Source organism: Macaca thibetana, chromosome 16, assembly GCF_024542745.1.
Source record: "Macaca thibetana thibetana isolate TM-01 chromosome 16, ASM2454274v1, whole genome shotgun sequence".
NCBI lineage: Eukaryota > Metazoa > Chordata > Mammalia > Primates > Cercopithecidae > Macaca > Macaca thibetana.
In genome coordinates, this window is record NC_065593.1 from 61,244,978 (window position 1) to 61,262,706 (window position 17,729).

Here is a 17,729-nt window from a genome sequence, read left to right on the forward strand (position 1 = left end):
AGGAGACGCGATACCTGGGGATGAGGCGGTCAGTGCACAGCGGACACGTGGGGCTTGGGAAGTGCAGGGACAGGATGCGGGTAGAGATGTGGGGACCAGCCTCAGCAGCATAAGAGGGCGGGAGTGGAGGGGACTGTGCCAGAGAGTGAGCGGGGAGGGTGAGGTGGAGGCAGGCCGGAATCCAGGGGCAGCCCAGCGGTCACAGTGGGCAGGGTGAGGGCCACTCCATGTGGGACAGCGTGGTTGTGAAAGCCAGATGGGCCAGGTGCGGTGGCTCAAGCCTGTAATCCTAAGGCAGGAGGATCACTTGAGCCCAGGAGGTCGAGGCTGCAATAAGCTGTGATCATGCCACTGCTCTCCAGCCTGGGCAACCGAGTGAGGCCCTATCTCTAAAAAAGTAAAATCAGGAAAAAAGGAAAAGATTTCTGGTATGGTCAGTCTCCACCCAGTGTGCTTGCTACACCGGGAAATAAGACGAGTTTTTGACTCAAGGTCATCGCTGGCTCTCACACTACGCCCCTTGCCTCAAGGCAGGGTCCAAGGACGTAGCCATGGCTCAAGTCCCACCTGCGGCCCACCAGCTTTTCCAGGCTCAGAGCTTCCCCTTGCTTTTTCTTAGCTTGTCAAAACATAGGAGATTTGAGGGTGGCTTCTGACTCCGGTCAACTCCCAAAGAGGAGGCCTGGTGAGGTTTCTCTCTAAACAGAGAGACTTCAGGGAGTCAGACTTTCTTCCGAAGAAGGGAGCAGCCATAGGGGTGCCTATATGGGCACTTTTAAAGCCTCTTCAGTAAGTACAGAAGCCCATAGGTCTTGTTTTTTAAATTAAATATTATAGATAAGCAAATCACCAAAATGCTGGAAATATACATCACTACTTGGATAAACCTGGCAGGCGTTTCTGAACATATATATACATGGAAATGGCATATTCAAAAATAACAAGCTATTCCTACTGCTCTGTAACATGCTTAAAAAAAAAAAAAAACTTTTCATTTATTCTTGCAAAATTCCTGTGAAATCATCTTGTCGCCCTGTCCTTAAATCCTGCTCTGGATGACTCTGAAAGGGGGTTGACTGTTAAGGCTCCCAGTCCAAGCCTGCAGTATATTTATTCAGGGCCTCTTAAGGTCTCCATTTAAGATTTTTTTCTTTCCTTTTGCATGTGTGGTAAAATATACATAGTATAAAAATTGACCATTTTCACTGTTATTTATTTCCTTTTTTTTGAGATGGAGTCTCACTCTGTTGCCCAGGCTGGAGTGCAATGGCACAATCTCAGCTCACTGCAACCTCCATCTCCTGGGTTCAAGTGAGTCTCATACCTCAGCCTCCCAAGTACCTGGGATTACAGGTGTGCACCATGACGCATGGCTAATTGTTGTATTTTTTGTAGAGATGAGGTTTCACCATGTTGGCCAGGTGGTCTTGAACTCCTGACCTCAGGTGATCCACCCGCCTCGACCTTCCAAAATGCTGGGATTACAGGCGTGAGCCACTGTGTCCGGCCTGTTTTTTTTATTTTTTTTATTTTTATTTTTTTTCCAAAACAAATAGAGTAAGACATTTTCGGCTGGACACAGTGGCTCACACCTATAACCCTGGCACTTTAGGAGGCTGAGGTGGGCAGATCACTTGAGGTCAGGAGTTCAAGACCAGCCTGGGCGACATGGTGAAACCCTGTCTCTACCAAAAATACAAAAATTAGCCGGGCATAGTGGCACGCGCCTGTAATCCCTTGGGAGGCTGAGGCAGGAGAACTCCTTGAACCTGGGAGGCAGAGGTTGCAGTGAGCCGAGATCGCGACACTGCACTCCAGCCTGGGCAACAGAGCAAGACTCTGTCTCAAAAAAAAGAAAAAGAGTAAAAAAGTAAGACATTTTCATCACCTTTAACATCTAGTTCAGTGGCATGAAGCACATTCACGCTGTTGTGTGACCGTCACCACTATCCCTCTCCAGGACCCTTTCATCTTCCCAAACAGAAGCTCTGTCTCCTTTAAACAACAAGTCCCCATTCCCCCAGCCCCGCCCCTGGCAATCTCCATTCTTCTTTCTGCCCCTGACTTTGACTACTCTAGGGACCTCATGTAAGTGGAATCACACAGTATTTGTCCCTTCATGTCTGGCTTATTTTACTCAGCGTCATGTCCTGAAGGTCTGTCCATGCTATAGCACGTGTCAGAATTTCCTCCCTTTTTAAGACTGCATCATATTCCGTTACACAGATGGACCAACGTTTTATGTACCTGTTCACGCATGGTTGGACACTTGGGTTGTCCTGATGGCTGCTGTGAACCTGGCTGTGCTCCGTTCAAGGTTTTGGGTCTCCAGGACCCTTCTTTTTCTCTTTTCCTTGGAGACAAAGTCTTGCTGTGTTGCTCAGGCTGGTCTTGAGCTCCTGGCCTCAGTCGATCCTCCCACCTCGGCCTCCCCAAGCCTTAGGATTACAAGCATGAGCCACCGCACCTGGCCTATGTTTCTTAGAAAGTCGGCCCCATGGGCTGAGGGCGGTGGCTCACACCTGTAATTCCAGCACTTTGGGAGGCCAAGGCAGGCAGATCACAAGGTCAGGAGATCGAGACCATCCTGGCTAACACAGTGAAACCCCGTCTCTACTGAAAATACAAAAAATTAGCCAGGTGTGGTCGTGGGTGCCTGTAGTCCCAGCTACTCGGGAGGCTGAGGCAGGAGAATGGCGTGAACCTGGGAGGTGGAGCTTGCAGGGAGCTAAGATCATGCCACTGCACTCCAGCCTGGACGACAGAGCTCTGTCTCAGGAAAAAATAAAGTTGTCCCCGTGGCGGCGTGTGCTGGTAATCCCAGTTACTTGGGAGGCTGAGGCAAGAGAATTGCTTGAACCCAGGAGGCGGAGGTTGCAGTGAGCCGCAACTGCACCATTGCACTCCAGCCTGGGCGACAGAGCAAGACTCCGTCTCAAAGAAAAAAAAAAAAGGTGGACCCATGGCCCCATGCTCTGGGTGATTGTGGAGGATGTCTCTAATTGAGGATCTTCTTACCAAGGCCCCTAAGCATGTCCTCATTCCGTCCAGGTCGACCTTGCTGCTCAGTACATAAAAGCTGCTGTGAAGAACATTCCCTCGGTGTTCCTGATGACGGACTCCCAGGTGGCCGAGGAGCAGTTTCTGGTGCTGATTAATGACCTGCTGGCCTCAGGAGAGATCCCTGGGCTGTTTATGGAAGATGAGGTGGAGAACATCGTCTCCTCCATGCGACCCCAAGTCAAGTCCCTTGGCATGAACGACACTCGGGAAGCATGTTGGAAATTCTTCATCGAAAAAGTGCGCAGACAGCTCAAGGTGGGACTCCCGTCTTCGGCAGGGCCTCAGGAGCCCAGCTTGGCACCCATGGCCTACAGGGTTTAGGCTCTGCATAGAGCAGGGGGACTGATCTTTCATGGGATGTGAAATCCTGTTAGGAGAGTGTGAGGGGTGGGGCTGTCTGATGAACCAGAGCCTGGAGACTTTTTCACGTGGGTCTGTAGAGGTATCTTGGGGCCAAAAGAAGTGTCTTACAGTCGTCCTTTGGTATCTGAGGAGGTTGGATTCCAGGACCCCCATGGATACCAGAATCCACGGAGGAATGGATGCTCAAGGCCCCGATATAAAACAGTGTCATATTTTTGAACACGCTCCCCTCTACTTAAATCATCTCTAGATTACTTATAATACCTAATATAATGTAAAATGCTATGTGAATAGTTGTTATATTTTTATTTGTATTATTTTTTTAAAGAAATTTTCAGTCCATGGTTGGTTAAATCCACAGATGTGGACAGACAGCTGACTCTGTGTGGACTGCTCCCCACACACAGCTAGTTTAAGTAGATAAATGCACCTTGCACCTTGCACCTTGACTTTCTCTTTTTTTTTTTTTTTTTTTTTTTTTTTTTTTTTTTTAATTTGAGATGGAGTTTCACTTGTTGCCCAGGCCGGAATGCAATGGTGCAATCTTAGCTCACTGCAACCTCAGCCTCCTGGGTTAAAATGATTCTCCAGCTTCAGCTTCCCAAATAGCTGGGATTATAGGTGCCCACCACCACGCCCAGCTAAATTTTGTATTTTTAGTAAAGATGAGGTTTCACCATGGTGGCCAGGCTAGTCTAGAACTCCTGACCTCAGGTGATCCACCTGCCTCAGCCTCCCGAAGTGCTGCCTGACCACACCTTGACTTTCGACACTGCCTCTAGGGTAAGCAGGCTAAACTCCCCTAGTAGGACAGAGAACCCCTTGGATCTGTTGACCTCGTCCTCTCCAGAGTTCAGTGGTGCTGCCCTTTGCAGGGTGCCAACCCCATAGCTCTCCTGGGCTGTCCAAAGGTGTCCCCTGATGGGCGCTGCCTGCTCCTGGATCCTCTTTGGTGCCCTGCCAGTGCCAGGTCTGTCCCACACCCTCACATCATCACGCAGTGAGAGGTGCAAAGTCAGCCAGGCAGTGAGCCACCGCCATGAGTAGCAGCATCTGTGCAACACCTACGCCATGAAAGGGGACCAGAGAGCAAGGGCAGCTGGGAGGCTGAGACCCCTGACAAGGGAGGTCCTCATCTAGCCAGAGAGTCCCCCAGGCCCGTCTCCACAGCACCTTCTCCAGCTGGGGTCCCAGGGACTCCCTGCCCTTTCTTGGAATTAGCCACTCTCCCTCAGGGCCCAGCCGGGGACCCTTCCTGCTGAACTGAAGGGCTTGGAGTCTGGCCCGTTCTGGGGCCTCATCTGCCCAATGTGGGTGCCCACTCCCCATTCCTTCCTTTGCCTGGCCTTTTTTTAGAGAGGCAAGGGCCCCTTTCGGAGGGATTGGGACTGCTAGCCAGAGGCACGAAGCCAGATGAGCATTTATCCACTGCAATGCGGCCGCCGCCCTTCAAACCCAGAACTAGGATTGCGCTCCCCAGACCCTGGGCGGCTGAGCCGGGCAGGGAGCGTGGATTTCTGGAAGAGCTTTCTGCAGAGTGATGGATTAGGCCCCAGCACTGCAGTCCCAGTGGCCAGCGCATCTTTGTCTCCCACACCCAGGTGATCCTGTGTTTCTCCCCTGTGGGCTCCGTGCTGCGGGTACGAGCCAGAAAATTCCCAGCTGTGGTCAACTGCACGGCCATCGACTGGTTCCATGAGTGGCCGGAAGATGCCCTGGTGTCCGTCAGTGCGCGCTTCCTGGAGGAGACCGAGGGAATTCCGGTGAGTCACTGAGGCCACTTCTGCCAGAGTGCAGAGCCCAGAGGACAAGGACAGGTCCAAGGGCTGGCTCCCTGGGAAAGAAGGGCGCTGGGACTAGGGTGAGCCAAGTGAGGCGTCCACCTTGGGCTCAATGTTTAAGAGGCTACGAGAAACCTCAGGCATCAAGATAAGTGAGGTTTTAATGTAATATTTTTGAAAATCAAAATTAGCGCTAAAAAATTCACGACGAACAAACCATCAGAATTGTAAACCAAGGTGGGCTGTTGGGTATTTTTGTTTCATTGTCCTGCAGTCCTGTGCCAGCGAGGGGTGGTTTCCAATCAGCCCCTGTGTGGCCAAGGCTCCAGGGTCAGTTCAGGAGGGCTGAGGACACGCAGCGTGCGGACAGATCCGGCCACTCAGGCTTTCTACCTTTCCTTGAGCACTGGCTGGAGAGCCTGTATTTGCTGGGATAAGTATATACAAGGGCACACGCCATTGCCTCGTGCACCTCAGGGGAAATGACAGGTCCATCATTGCAGTCTCTTTTCATTGAAAGATGGTGCCCAAGGCCGGGGGTGGTGGCTCACACCTGTAATCCCAGCACTTTGGGAGGCCAAGGCGGGCGGATCACTTGAGGTCAGGAGTTCGAGACCAACCTGGCCAACATGGTGAAACCCCTTCTCTACCAGAAATATAAAAAATTAGCCGGGTGTGGTGGTGCGTGCCTGTAATCCTAGCTACTCCAGAGGCTAAGGCAGGAGAATCGCTTGAACCCAGGAGGCGGAAGTTTCAGTGAGCCGAGATTGTGCCACTGCACTCCAGCCTGGGCGACAGAGCAAGACTCCATCTCAAAAAAAAAAAAAAAACACAAAAAAACAATGAAAGATGGTGCCCATGTTCATTGTTGGAGCTCAATGCTTGGCTGGAAATTAACTGTAAACCCTGGCTCACTTTTGACCAACTCAGTAGGGGGCATGAGCAGCCCTTGGAATAAACCACCCTTTATTACCATCTGTTACTTCTTTTGAACACATATGCAGTTATTAAGTAGGCTAGAATAAACCTGAAACTGGCTTCTCTTTTTCCTAGTTTTTTAAAGATGGGGAAAGAGCCTGCTTGCCAGCAGAGCTTCCATTTATGAGACTGGCCACTCCCAGTAACTCTGCAGCTCAGAGGTGTCCCTTGGAGCGTAGATTTGGGTTTCTAGTTCCCGAGGCAGAGACTTCCTAGAAACAGGCATTGGCCCCATCACCAGCACTATATGTGCATCCTGAAATGTGTGTGTTGGATGAATTCACTACTTCTCAAAATGGCCTGAATTAAAATTAACATTGCTGAGACAATTTCTGGGGCAAAGCTCCCAGTGCCTGCCTTCAGGTAGATGGGCAGGCCCAGAGGGCTGGGGAAAGAGGTTCTAAATCCCAGGACCCAGCCTTAGTAATGAACAATAAATATTTGCAGAATTACCTGGGATATGAAAACATATTCTCAGCCTTGTACTTTTTCAGGTAGGCAGGTTTGTGAATGTGCACGCGTATATATACAGGTGTGTGAATGCGTGTGCACGTGTATAGATGCAGGCGTGTGAATGTGTGTGCACGTGTATAGATGCAGGCGTGTGAATGTGTGTGCACGTGTATAGATGCAGGCGTGTGAATGTGTGTGCACGTGTATAGATGCAGGCGTGTGAATGTGTGTGCACGTGTATAGATGCAGGCGTGTGAATGCGTGTGCACGTGTATAGATGCAGGCGTGTGAATGTGTGTGCACGTGTATAGATGCAGGCGTGTGAATGTGTGCACGTGTATAGATGCAGGCGTGTGAATGTGTGTGCACATATATGTGTGCATGTGTGCGTGTATGCGTGTATGTGCATGTGCGCCCCCATACCTGGCTAACTTTTTATATTTTTGGTAGAGATGGGGTTTCACCATGTTGGCCAGGTTGGTCTCAAACTCCTGTATGCGTGTGTGTGTCAGAGATAATGATAATAAGCTCCGCTGTGTCCTGGGCACTGAGCTAAACCTTTCCATGGTGCAATGCCCACAAGAGCCCCAGGATCTGTTGCTTTCAGGAGCCCCTTTGGGCAGTCGAAGACACTGAGGTTGGTCTCGGGGCACCTTGTCCAGGGCTCCTGGTGAGTCCGGGGAGCTCCACTTTGCTGATTTGCAGGATGGGTTCCCAGGGATGACTGGCTGTCTCCTCTTTGTAGCGGGAAGTCAAGGCCTCCATCAGCTTCTTCATGTCCTACGTGCACACCACAGTCAACGAGATGTCCAGGGTGTACCTGGCTACTGAGAGGCGCTACAACTACACCACACCCAAAACCTTTCTGGAGCAGATCAAACTCTACCAGAACCTGCTGGCCAAGAAGAGAATGGAGCTTGTTGCCAAAATCGAGAGGCTGGAGAATGGCCTGATGAAGCTGCAGAGCACAGCTTCCCAGGTAGGAGAGGGGGGCCAGCTGCCAGCTCCTGTGCCGTCCCCCGGAGGCCTCGCGGGAGCCGCTACTGTCACAGGCTTCTACGGGCTGGTCACACCGGGGCTCAGCACTGCCGAAAGTAAGATGAGCCTCCTGCCTTTGAGAAGCATTCACTCCTAGGCCAGGGTTAGTATACTTGTCGTAACGAAAAAACAGGCTCAAAATACTTTCACAATGTTGATCATACAGAGGGCACATTACACAGGGGATGGCATCTGCCCCATGTGTGGTGAGATTTGATCATCATGCCCAATGTGGTCAATAAATATGCATCTGTTCATTCATAAGTGCCATTCATACCATGGTGCCCGGCTCAAAAACCTCCCTGGATCCTTTCCTTCATGCTGTGTTGATATGTAAGGGTTCTGCCTGCTTCAGACCTCCTCCATCATGCAGTCCCAGTCCTTCATCTTTATTGCCCACCACTGACAACCTGTGAGGGGGCCTGAAAACAGCTGCCACCTCCCTGCTGGAGTTGTGAACAGACTGGCGCCTCCCATTCGCTTCCGGGGGAGCTTTCGCACCCCTGCCCCCTCCACAAACTCTCGCTGTCACTCTCCCACCAGCCTGGAGAGGCCCTGGCCAGCCCTGCTCAGCACTGCAACTCAGCTGGCATTTGAGACAGAGTCTCGCTTTGTCATCCAAGCTGGAATGCAGTGGTGCGATCATGGCTCACTGCAGCCTCAACTTCCTGGGCTCAAGTGATCCTCCCACCTCAGCCTCCCAGGTAGCTGGGACCACAGGTGCAGGCCACCATGCCTGGCTATATTTTTTATTATTATTTATACAGACAGGGTCTCACTCTGTTGCCCGGGCTGCAGCTGATATTTTTCTTTTCAGTCACCTTGCCAACTCCTTTGAGCACCAGGAATGTCTCATACTTGTGACCCTGTGTACACAGTCAGAGCTCAATACCTGCTTTTAAGATATTGAAAAGACTCTCCAAACCGAGTCACTGGGAGTCGTAAGACACAGCCCTGCCGTTCTGCCCCTCTGTGGCTCCCACCCCTCGTCTGCCCAGTGCAGGGCGGCGTATGTTGGCTGCGGCCCATGCTTGCTGTTTCTTGGTTTCTCCTTCCCCAGGTGGATGACTTGAAAGCGAAGCTGGCGATTCAGGAGGCTGAGCTCAAGCAGAAGAATGAGAGTGCAGATAAACTGATCCAGGTGGTCGGCGTCGAGACCGAGAAGGTCAGCAAAGAGAAGGCCATTGCTGACGAGGAAGAAGTCAAGGTCGAGGTCATCAATAAGGTAGGTGAAGGCAGCCCAGCGTGGCCTCAGGACGGCTGCTGCGCTGGCCAGGCCTCCTGAGCTTCCCCATGCGTTCAGGTGCCACCGACAGGCATAGGAAAGGCTGAGACTTACATAGAAGGACAAGGTTCCTAAACCAGTGGGACCCCGAAGGAGGAGTCTCTCCCAGGTGAGGACCCCCACTCAGAGGCAGGCTTTCCTTAGAATTAACGCCCATCGGCCGGGCGCGGTGGCTCAAGCCTGTAATCCCAGCACTTTGGGAGGCCGAGATGGGCGGATCACGAGGTCAGGAGATCGAGACCATCCTGGTTAACATGGTGAAACCCCGTCTCTACTAAAAAAAAAAAATACAAAAAACTAGCCGGGCGAGGTGGCGGATGCCTGTAGTCCCAGCTACTCGGGAGGCTGAGGCAGGAGAATGGCGTGAACCCGGGAGGCGGAGCTTGCAGTGAGCTGAGATCCGGCCACTGCACTCCAGCCTGGGTGACAGCGCGAGACTCCGTCTCAAAAAAAAAAAAAAAAAAAAATTAACGCCCATCCCTGTGGCCGAGCTCCTCAACATTCAGCCCTCAGCCCACGGTGGCAGCCTCACCAGGAGCTTGTGAGAAATGCAGGCTCTCGGGCCCCAGCTTAGCTCTGCTCAATAGGGCCTGCATGTTAACGAAATGCCTGCGATCCATGAGCATGGGAGGGGTTGAGAAGACCTGGCTGGAGCCTGGTCCTCAAACGTGCGGCACCAGACCCCCTACCCCCGCCACAGAAGGTAGGACGTTGCTGGCCTCGGGTGGGCTCCTTGCTGGTTTTGGGGGTGGCTGAGGTTGAGATCCACTGCTTAGGGGGGTGTCTTCATCTTTGGAGCCTGAAGGTCACCGCATCAGTGGCGTAGCTTCTCATCACCCCTCCCTGGGTGCTTTTTTTGTCGTCAGTCCCACGTCTGGGTAATTATTTAAGAGCGTTCCAGTCATTGCCCTCTGTCTCCTGAGTGAATGAATGAGTATGTGCATGGATGAAGGAGTCGCTACTTTCTTGGGGCAGGGGGTAAGCTATATACTCTGAGATGTTCCATTTTGGATGGATTATGAAACAGCCCCAGAAACAATAAGACTGCAAAGTCAGGGTGGTCTGGGTGGCCCCTGGATTTCCCCTCCCATCTTGGAACTCAAGAATCCCACCCAACTGCCAAGGCATTGCTCATTCTGCCCTGAGCGCTGTGGGGCAGAGCAGAGGAGGCAGGGAGGATGGTGGGCTCCAGACAAGGGCCAAGTACACACGGAGGGATGTTGGCAAAGGAGCTCAGTCAGCAAACGCAGCAAATGTGAGTGGTAGCCAGAGGGGCAGCCTCTTTTGTGGAGCTCAGACCTGCTGGGGCCTGGGCCGCCCCTCACCACTGCTGCCTACACATGCACATATGCACATACACGCATGCACATACACATACATGCACACACATGCACACATATACTCATGCACACACATGCATGCACACACATACGCACATGCACGTACACGCCCCCACAGGTAGATGGACAGACCTGCAGTAACCTCTCCTGTCCATCTTCCTTCCAGAATGTCACCGAGAAGCAAAAGGCCTGTGAAACGGATCTGGCCAAAGCAGAACCGGCCCTACTGGCAGCCCAGGAGGCTCTGGACACTCTGAATAAGGTAAAGGGGGAGGGAAAGAAAGGGGACCCCTGGCCTGGGTGGAGAGGAAGCGGCCTTCACTGCTGGCATGGGTGGTGACGCGCTCACGGCGGCTTCCTTGGGGCATCGCCGAGGACCCAGTCCAAACTCCCGTCGGACCCATCCTGTCTGTCATTTGCAGAACAACCTGACAGAGCTGAAGTCCTTCGGGTCCCCCCCAGATGCCGTGGTCAACGTCACCGCCGCTGTCATGATTCTGACCGCACCTGGGGGCAGGATCCCCAAGGACAAGAGCTGGAAGGCGGCCAAGATCATGATGGGCAAGGTGGACACCTTCCTAGACTCCCTGAAGAAGTTCGACAAGGAGCACATCCCCGAGGCCTGCCTGAAGGCCTTCAAGTGAGTCGGGGCTGGGCCTTGCGGCTGGGGCTTCCCTCCGATTCTCCATCAGGCCAAGGCAGGGTGCTGAGGGTGAAGTGTGGCCTCAGGCTCCTGGGGCCTGTGGCTCAAAATCTAGGCAACCCCTTCCCCATACAGCACCCCAAGAACACAGCTGACAAGCTCAGCAGTGGGAACCCTCAGGCCACAGGTCTGAGAGAGAGGCCGGCCAGGCCCCACAGAGGTCAGCCCCTGTGAGAGCAGCTGACCACATGAGCACATGTATTGCACACATGAATACATGTGAGCACAAATGCAATGCACACATGCACACATAAAAAATGCACACATGTGCACACATACACATGTATAATCACATGTGTGCACACATGTACACGTGAATGCAGTGCACGCATACAAAACATACATGCGCACACATGTGTACATATAAGCAAACATGCATGCACATATGTACATATGAATGCAGTGCACAGAAAGTGCACACACGTGCTCACATACACATGTACACACACAAGCATGCACATGCATGCACACATGAACATGTGTACACATGAATGCAGTACACACAAAATATACATGTGCACAGATGCACATGTGTGCACACACATGCACACAGGCACGCACAGCGAGTGGCCACAGGCCTGGGGCTCTGCCATGCATCTTTCTTTTGCTGGCCTGACTGTAAAGGTCCTACATCTGGAGGGGCAGGACTGGCAATGGCTCCTTCTGGGATGAGCCATGGGACTTGGGAAGGGTGCCATGGGGACTCCGCCTTTCATCCCGTAAATGTCAACACGTTGGCATTCTTGGGGTGCTCCACTCTGTAAGTGCCCAGCCTGTTCCCCACCCCGTGTGGCTCCTCACTGGCCATCCCCTAGGAGGCCAACTTCAGGGTGCCCAGACTGAGAAAGACCAGACCCCAGTGACCCCAGCTAGGACCCCAAAACCTCTCAGCTCCATGTGGGAGGAAGAGGGTGGGACTGCTGTGAGACATCTTGTAAGTAAAGAATAAAGTATAAGAGAAACCAACAAGAACGCCTGGAGGGCTACACCAGGGTGTGCCACCGCCAATCAACATTTGATCTATTTCTTTTCCGTCTTTTTTCTAAGGTTTTTTTTTTGTTTGTTTTTGTTTTTTAATATATAGTTGAAATAATACTGGGCTGGGCGCTGTGACTCACACCTGTAATCTCAGGACTTCGGGAGGCCTAGGCAGGGGGATCATGAGGTTAGGAGTTTGAGATCAGCCTGGCCAACATGGTGAAACCCCGTTTCTACTAAAAATACAAAAATTAGCCCGGTGTGGTGGCGCATGCCTGTAATCCCAGCTACTCAGGAGGCTGAGGCAGGGGAATCGTTTGAATCCAGGAGTCAGAGGTTGTAGTGAGCCGAGATCACGCCATTGCACCCAGCCTGGGCGACATAGTGAGATTCCATCTCAAAAAGATAATACTGTACACATATATTTATTCTACTTTTTTTACTTAATATTATCACACCAAAAAGAAAAAAAAAACCAACACTTTTCCCTATGTTATTAAAAACACTTCTTAGCCAGGCACGGTGGTGCATGCCCGTAGTCCCAGCTACTCAGGAGGCTGAGGCATAACAATCACTTGAACCTGGGAGGTGGAGCTTGCAGTGAGCCAAGATCACACCACTGCACTCCAGCCTGGGCAACAGAGTGAGACTCCATCTCAAAAACAAAAACAATAAAACACTTCAAGGCTGGGTACGGTGGCCCACACCTTTAATCTTTAATCCCAGCATTTTGAGAGGCCAAAGCAGGAGAACCACCTGAGCCCAGGAGTTCGAGACCAGCCTGGGCAACAAAGAGGACCCCGTCTTGACAAAAAAAAATTAAAATTAGCCAGTCGTGGTGGTATGTGCCTATAGTCCCAGCTATTCAGGAGGCTAAGGTGGGAGGATCGCTTGAGCCTAGGAGGATAAGGCTGCCATGAGCCGTGATCACACCACTGCACTCCAGCCTGGGCGACACAGTGAGACCCTGTCTCCAAAAAAAAAAAAAAAAACCCAATAAATATGATTTTCTTAACTTTTGTATGTATGATCTTACCATACGGGAATCATAATTTACTTAGCACTTCCTGCTTCATTGAGTATTTAGGCTGTTTTTGTTTTGCTGTTATAAATGAGGCCTCAATAAATGCCTCCTCCTATCACCCCACAAGCTTCTGCACTGTTCTCTGCCCACACGGTGTGGTGTGTGTCTGGGAGATGCACGCTCATTTTAATATTAGCCTACACAAAGCATAAGTAGACCAGAGCGAGAAATGATGGGCTCTGTTCCCAACCTCAATTTCAATCACGTTTCAATGAACATTTTGAATTATCCATTCAGATTTCTTTCTGCAGGCAGTTCAGTTCATATATAATGATGTTGGTGTCATTTTTAAAAACACTAGTTTCTACAGTGCCTAAGCTGCACCTGTGGGCATTTTTCTTGGTCACTGTACCATCCCCCAAAGTATAACACCTGCCACATCATCTCTTCTGCGTCTCATCCCTCTTAACCTTATAGTTTTAGTCTCCTGGTGCCCGACTTGGAAAACTGGGCAATGCCACTGTGGGGCAATGGGAGTGGCAGAGTGGAGCCAGTGGGGCATGACCTCTAGGGCCAGCCTGACTGTGTGAATCCCAGCGTTGCCCCTCCAGAGCTGTGCCACCCTGGGCAAGACACTCAGCCTCTCTGGGCCCATTTTGCCGGAGCAGGACAGGGTGACGACTCCGGCCCACTGGTGTTCTCTCGCTAGGCCCTACCAAGGCAACCCGACGTTCGACCCCGAGTTCATCCGCTCCAAGTCCACGGCCGCCGCCGGCCTCTGCTCCTGGTGCATCAACATCGTCCGCTTCTACGAGGTCTACTGCGACGTGGCGCCCAAGAGGCAGGCCTTGGAGGAGGCTAATGCAGAGCTGGCAGAGGCGCAAGAGAAGCTGTCCCGGATCAAAAACAAGATTGCCGTAAGTGCCGGCTCGCTCCCGTCTCTGTGAAACACCAGAGCCACTTGCTTGCGCTGCCGGTCAATATCTCTGTTTAAAATGGGTTGGCACGGCCCGCCGTCGTGAATTATTCAGCAGCGTGAGAGGATGCAGGCAGAGGCAGGGGCCAGACGGTGCCGGGAGCTGCTTGGTGTCCTTGGCCTCCATGCTCCAGAGGGCTCTCAGCCTTTATGGGAGCCTCTTAGACACTCAATGCTCACAGGACCCAGCCCTGCTGCCGCTGCTGCGTGCTACAGATGCCTCGTGGGGTTTTCCAGCAGCTTTCCAACTTGGTTTTGCAGGAACTTAACGCCAACCTGAGCAACCTAACCTCAGCGTTTGAAAAAGCAACGGCTGAGAAAATCAAGTGTCAGCAGGAGGCCGATGCCACGAACAGGGTGATCTTACTGGCGAACAGGTATTGGCTCCTCCCCGAGACCACCCTCCTGCTCTCAGACCCCTGAAAAGGGACAAGCCCACACAACTGCCTTGGGAGGAAGAGGAGGAAGTCCAGGTGGAAGCAGCCAGGTTGCCACTTTGACTTCTTGAGCTCAAAGTAATTAGGATAAACCTTGGCCTCCTGCATAGTCAGGGGCCTCCACAAAATATGGCCTATCGCGTGGTTCCAAGTAACCCACGCCGGCCTGGGACACTGGGTCCCACGGGGCTTGCTCCAGGGGCATTACTTGGTCATAACCCACTGTCACCCACCACGTGGCTTCCAGGGTCACTTTGCAGCCAGCAGACAGTCATTTCACGGATTACATCACGGTTTGGGACTCCAGAGTAGTGTCGTCCACTAGGGACATAATGCCAGATGTGGATGTGTCACCTTAACTTTTCCAGCAGCCACATTTAAAAAGTACAGAGGCTGGCTGGGTGCAGTGGCTCATGCCTGTAATCCCAGCAGTTTGGGAGGCTGAGGCAGGTGGATCACGGGAGGTCAGCGTTCAAGACCAGCCTGGCCAACATGATGAAACCCCATCTTACTAAAAATACCAAAACTAGCCAGGCAAGCCGGGCATGGTGGCTCACGCCTGTAATCCCTGCACTTCGGGAGGCCAAGGTGGGTGGATCACCTGAGGACAGGAGTTCAAGACCAGCCTGGCCAACATGGTGAAACCCCATCTCTACTAAAAATAGAAAAATTAGCTGGGTGTGGTGGCGGGCGCCTGTTATCCCAGCTATTTGGGAGGCTGAGGCAAGAGAATCACTTGAACCCAGGAGGTGGAGGTTGCAGTGAGCCAAGATTATGCCATTGCACTCCAGCCTGGGCAACAGGAGTGAAACTGTCTTAAAAAAAAAAAAAAAAAAAGGCATGGCGGTGCACACCTGTAGTCCCAGCACTTGGAGGGCTGAGGTGGGAGTTTGAAAGTTTGAAACCAGCCTGAGCAACATAGTGACACCCCATCTCTACAAAAAAACATTTTTAAGTACAAAGAAATAGTTATAATTTTATTTAACCCCAAATATCCAAGATATTATTTCAACAGGTAACTAATATAAAAATTATCAATGAGGTATTTCCTGTGCTTGTTTTCATTCTGAGCCTTGACACCCTGCATGTCTTTTTCTTTTTTTTTTTTTTTTAATTTTTTTTGGAGACAGAGTCTCACTCCGTCACCCAGGCTGCAGTGCGTGGCATGATCTTGGCTCACTGCAACCTCCATCTCCAGGGTAATTCTTGTGCCTCAGTCTCCTGAGTAGCTGGGGCCACAGATGCACGCCACCACGCCCAGCTAATTTTTGTATTTTTAGTAGAGACGGGGTTTCACCATGTTGGCCGGAGTGGTCTCAAATTCCTCAGGTGATCCACCTGCCTCATCCTCCCAAAGTGCTGCGATTACAGGCGTGAGCCACCACGCTTAGCCAAGAAACACGATTTGGGCTTCTCTAAAGCATTTCCTCCCCAAAACTCCCCAAAAGCATTTTCATCGTTGAGCCACTGAGCCAGGTGCCAACGGGAAACTCTGAAGATTCACAGAGGTGCAGAGGTGGAGGCTTGTCTGGTCCAGTCCTTTCACCGGTGCAAATATGTTTTATTCTCTCTCGTTCCGCTTCAGGCTGGTGGGGGGATTAGCATCAGAAAATGTCCGCTGGGCTGAGTCTGTGGAGAACTTCAGGAGCCAGGGGGTCACGCTGTGTGGGGACGTCCTGCTCATCTCTGCCTTCGTGTCCTACGTGGGCTACTTCACCAAGAAATACCGGAATGAGCTGATGGAGAAATTCTGGATCCCTTACATACATAACTTAAAGGTAAGGAGTGGAGTCCTGGCCAGGCGCGGTGGCTCACGACTGTAATGCCAGCACTTTGGGAGGCCGAGGCGGACGGATTACTTGAGGCCAGGAGTTCATGAGCCACCTGGCCAACATGGTGAAACCCCATCTCTATTAAGCATACAAAAAAAAAAAAGCCAGATGTGGTGGGGAGCACCTTAATCCCAGCTACTGGGGAGGCTGAGGCAGGAGAATCGCTTGAACCTTGGAGGCGGAGGTTGCAGTGAGCAGAGATCGCACCACTGCAATCCAGCCTGGATGATAGAGCAAGACCTAGTCTTTTAAAAAAAAAAAAAAAAAAAAGTGGAGTCCTATTCATCACTCAGGAAATCTGGGGAGGTCCCAGCAGGGCAGAACGAGCCACACGGCACCTTGACTTCTGTGATGAGGCTCAGGCCCCTTTGGGGATAAGAATGTAGCCCAGTGGCATTGCGCGGTGGCTCACGCCTGTAATCCCAGCACTTTGGGAGGCTGAGGTGGGTAGATCACCTGAGGTCAGGAGTTCAAGACCAGCCTGGCCAACATGGTGAAACCCCATCTCTATTAAAAATACAAAAAGTAGGCTGGGCGTGGTGGCTCACATCTGTAATCCCAGCACTTTGGGGACGCCAAGGCGGGCGGATCACCTGAGGTCAGGAGTTCAAAACCAGCCTGGCCAACATGGTAAAACCTCGTCTCTACTAAAACTACAAAAATTAGCTGGGTGTGTTGGTGGGTACCTGTAATCCCAACTACCTGGGAGGCTAAGTCAGGAGAATCTCTTGAACTTGAGAGGCAGAGGTTACGGTGGGCCAGGATCACGCCACTGCACTCCAGCCTGGGTGACAGAGTAAGACTCTGTCTGGGGGCAAAAAAAAAGAACATGGCCCAGTGTTGCTGTGCTGACGTCGTTTCTGGCCGAGTTACAAAGCTGCTCTGTCCAGAGTGATGGAAATGGCTGGCTTCTCCCAGGTCGTCCGGCTGGTCCACCCCTAACCGCAGCACCAGACACAGCATGATTTGGAGAGCTGTTTTCTAGTAATAAGGTCGCATCACCCCTTCTAAGAAAGTGTGCCTCCCTGGGCAGGTCCCCATCCCGATCACAAATGGCCTGGATCCCTTGAGCCTGCTGACAGATGATGCGGACGTGGCCACCTGGAACAACCAGGGCCTCCCCAGCGACCGCACGTCCACCGAGAATGCCACCATCCTGTGCAACACCGAGCGGTGGCCGCTGATTGTGGACGCCCAGCTCCAAGGAATCAAGTGGATCAAAAACAAATACAGCAGTGAACTGAAAGCCATCCGCCTGGGACAGAAGAGGTGTGTGCAGGCGCAGGACCTGGACCAAAGCCCCCCACTGCTCGGAAGCATGCCTTAGGCATTTCAAATTGGTTCCATGGATGGGTGGGTCTTTAAATATAAGTACTAGCCCACAGGTTTTAAATTTGACCCCGGGGAACAGCAGCAGTAGTAAAGAATGAAATTAGGAGCTCTTTTCCCTTCCCCTGTCCCCATCACCCGCTGCTCCT

At 51.8% G+C, this 17,729-nt stretch overlaps 2 protein-coding genes across 2 annotated transcripts in view; one reads left to right on the plus strand and one right to left on the minus strand.

Moving 5' to 3' along the window:
* Window positions 1–17,729, minus strand: part of ENGASE (endo-beta-N-acetylglucosaminidase) — a 639,565-nt gene that overhangs the window by 578,617 nt on the left and 43,219 nt on the right. The gene's annotated exons all lie outside the window — the stretch shown is intronic.
* The window catches only part of DNAH17 (dynein axonemal heavy chain 17), a 151,320-nt gene that overhangs the window by 100,727 nt on the left and 32,864 nt on the right, over window positions 1–17,729 (plus strand). The window contains exons 55-64 of the mRNA XM_050764133.1: window positions 3,052–3,318; window positions 5,028–5,189; window positions 7,384–7,617; window positions 8,737–8,901; window positions 10,468–10,563; window positions 10,724–10,941; window positions 13,716–13,923; window positions 14,244–14,359; window positions 16,005–16,197; window positions 17,285–17,520. Coding sequence (XP_050620090.1) covers window positions 3,052–3,318; window positions 5,028–5,189; window positions 7,384–7,617; window positions 8,737–8,901; window positions 10,468–10,563; window positions 10,724–10,941; window positions 13,716–13,923; window positions 14,244–14,359; window positions 16,005–16,197; window positions 17,285–17,520 — 1,895 coding nt within the window. The remainder of the gene's footprint in view (window positions 1–3,051; window positions 3,319–5,027; window positions 5,190–7,383; window positions 7,618–8,736; window positions 8,902–10,467; window positions 10,564–10,723; window positions 10,942–13,715; window positions 13,924–14,243; window positions 14,360–16,004; window positions 16,198–17,284; window positions 17,521–17,729) is intronic.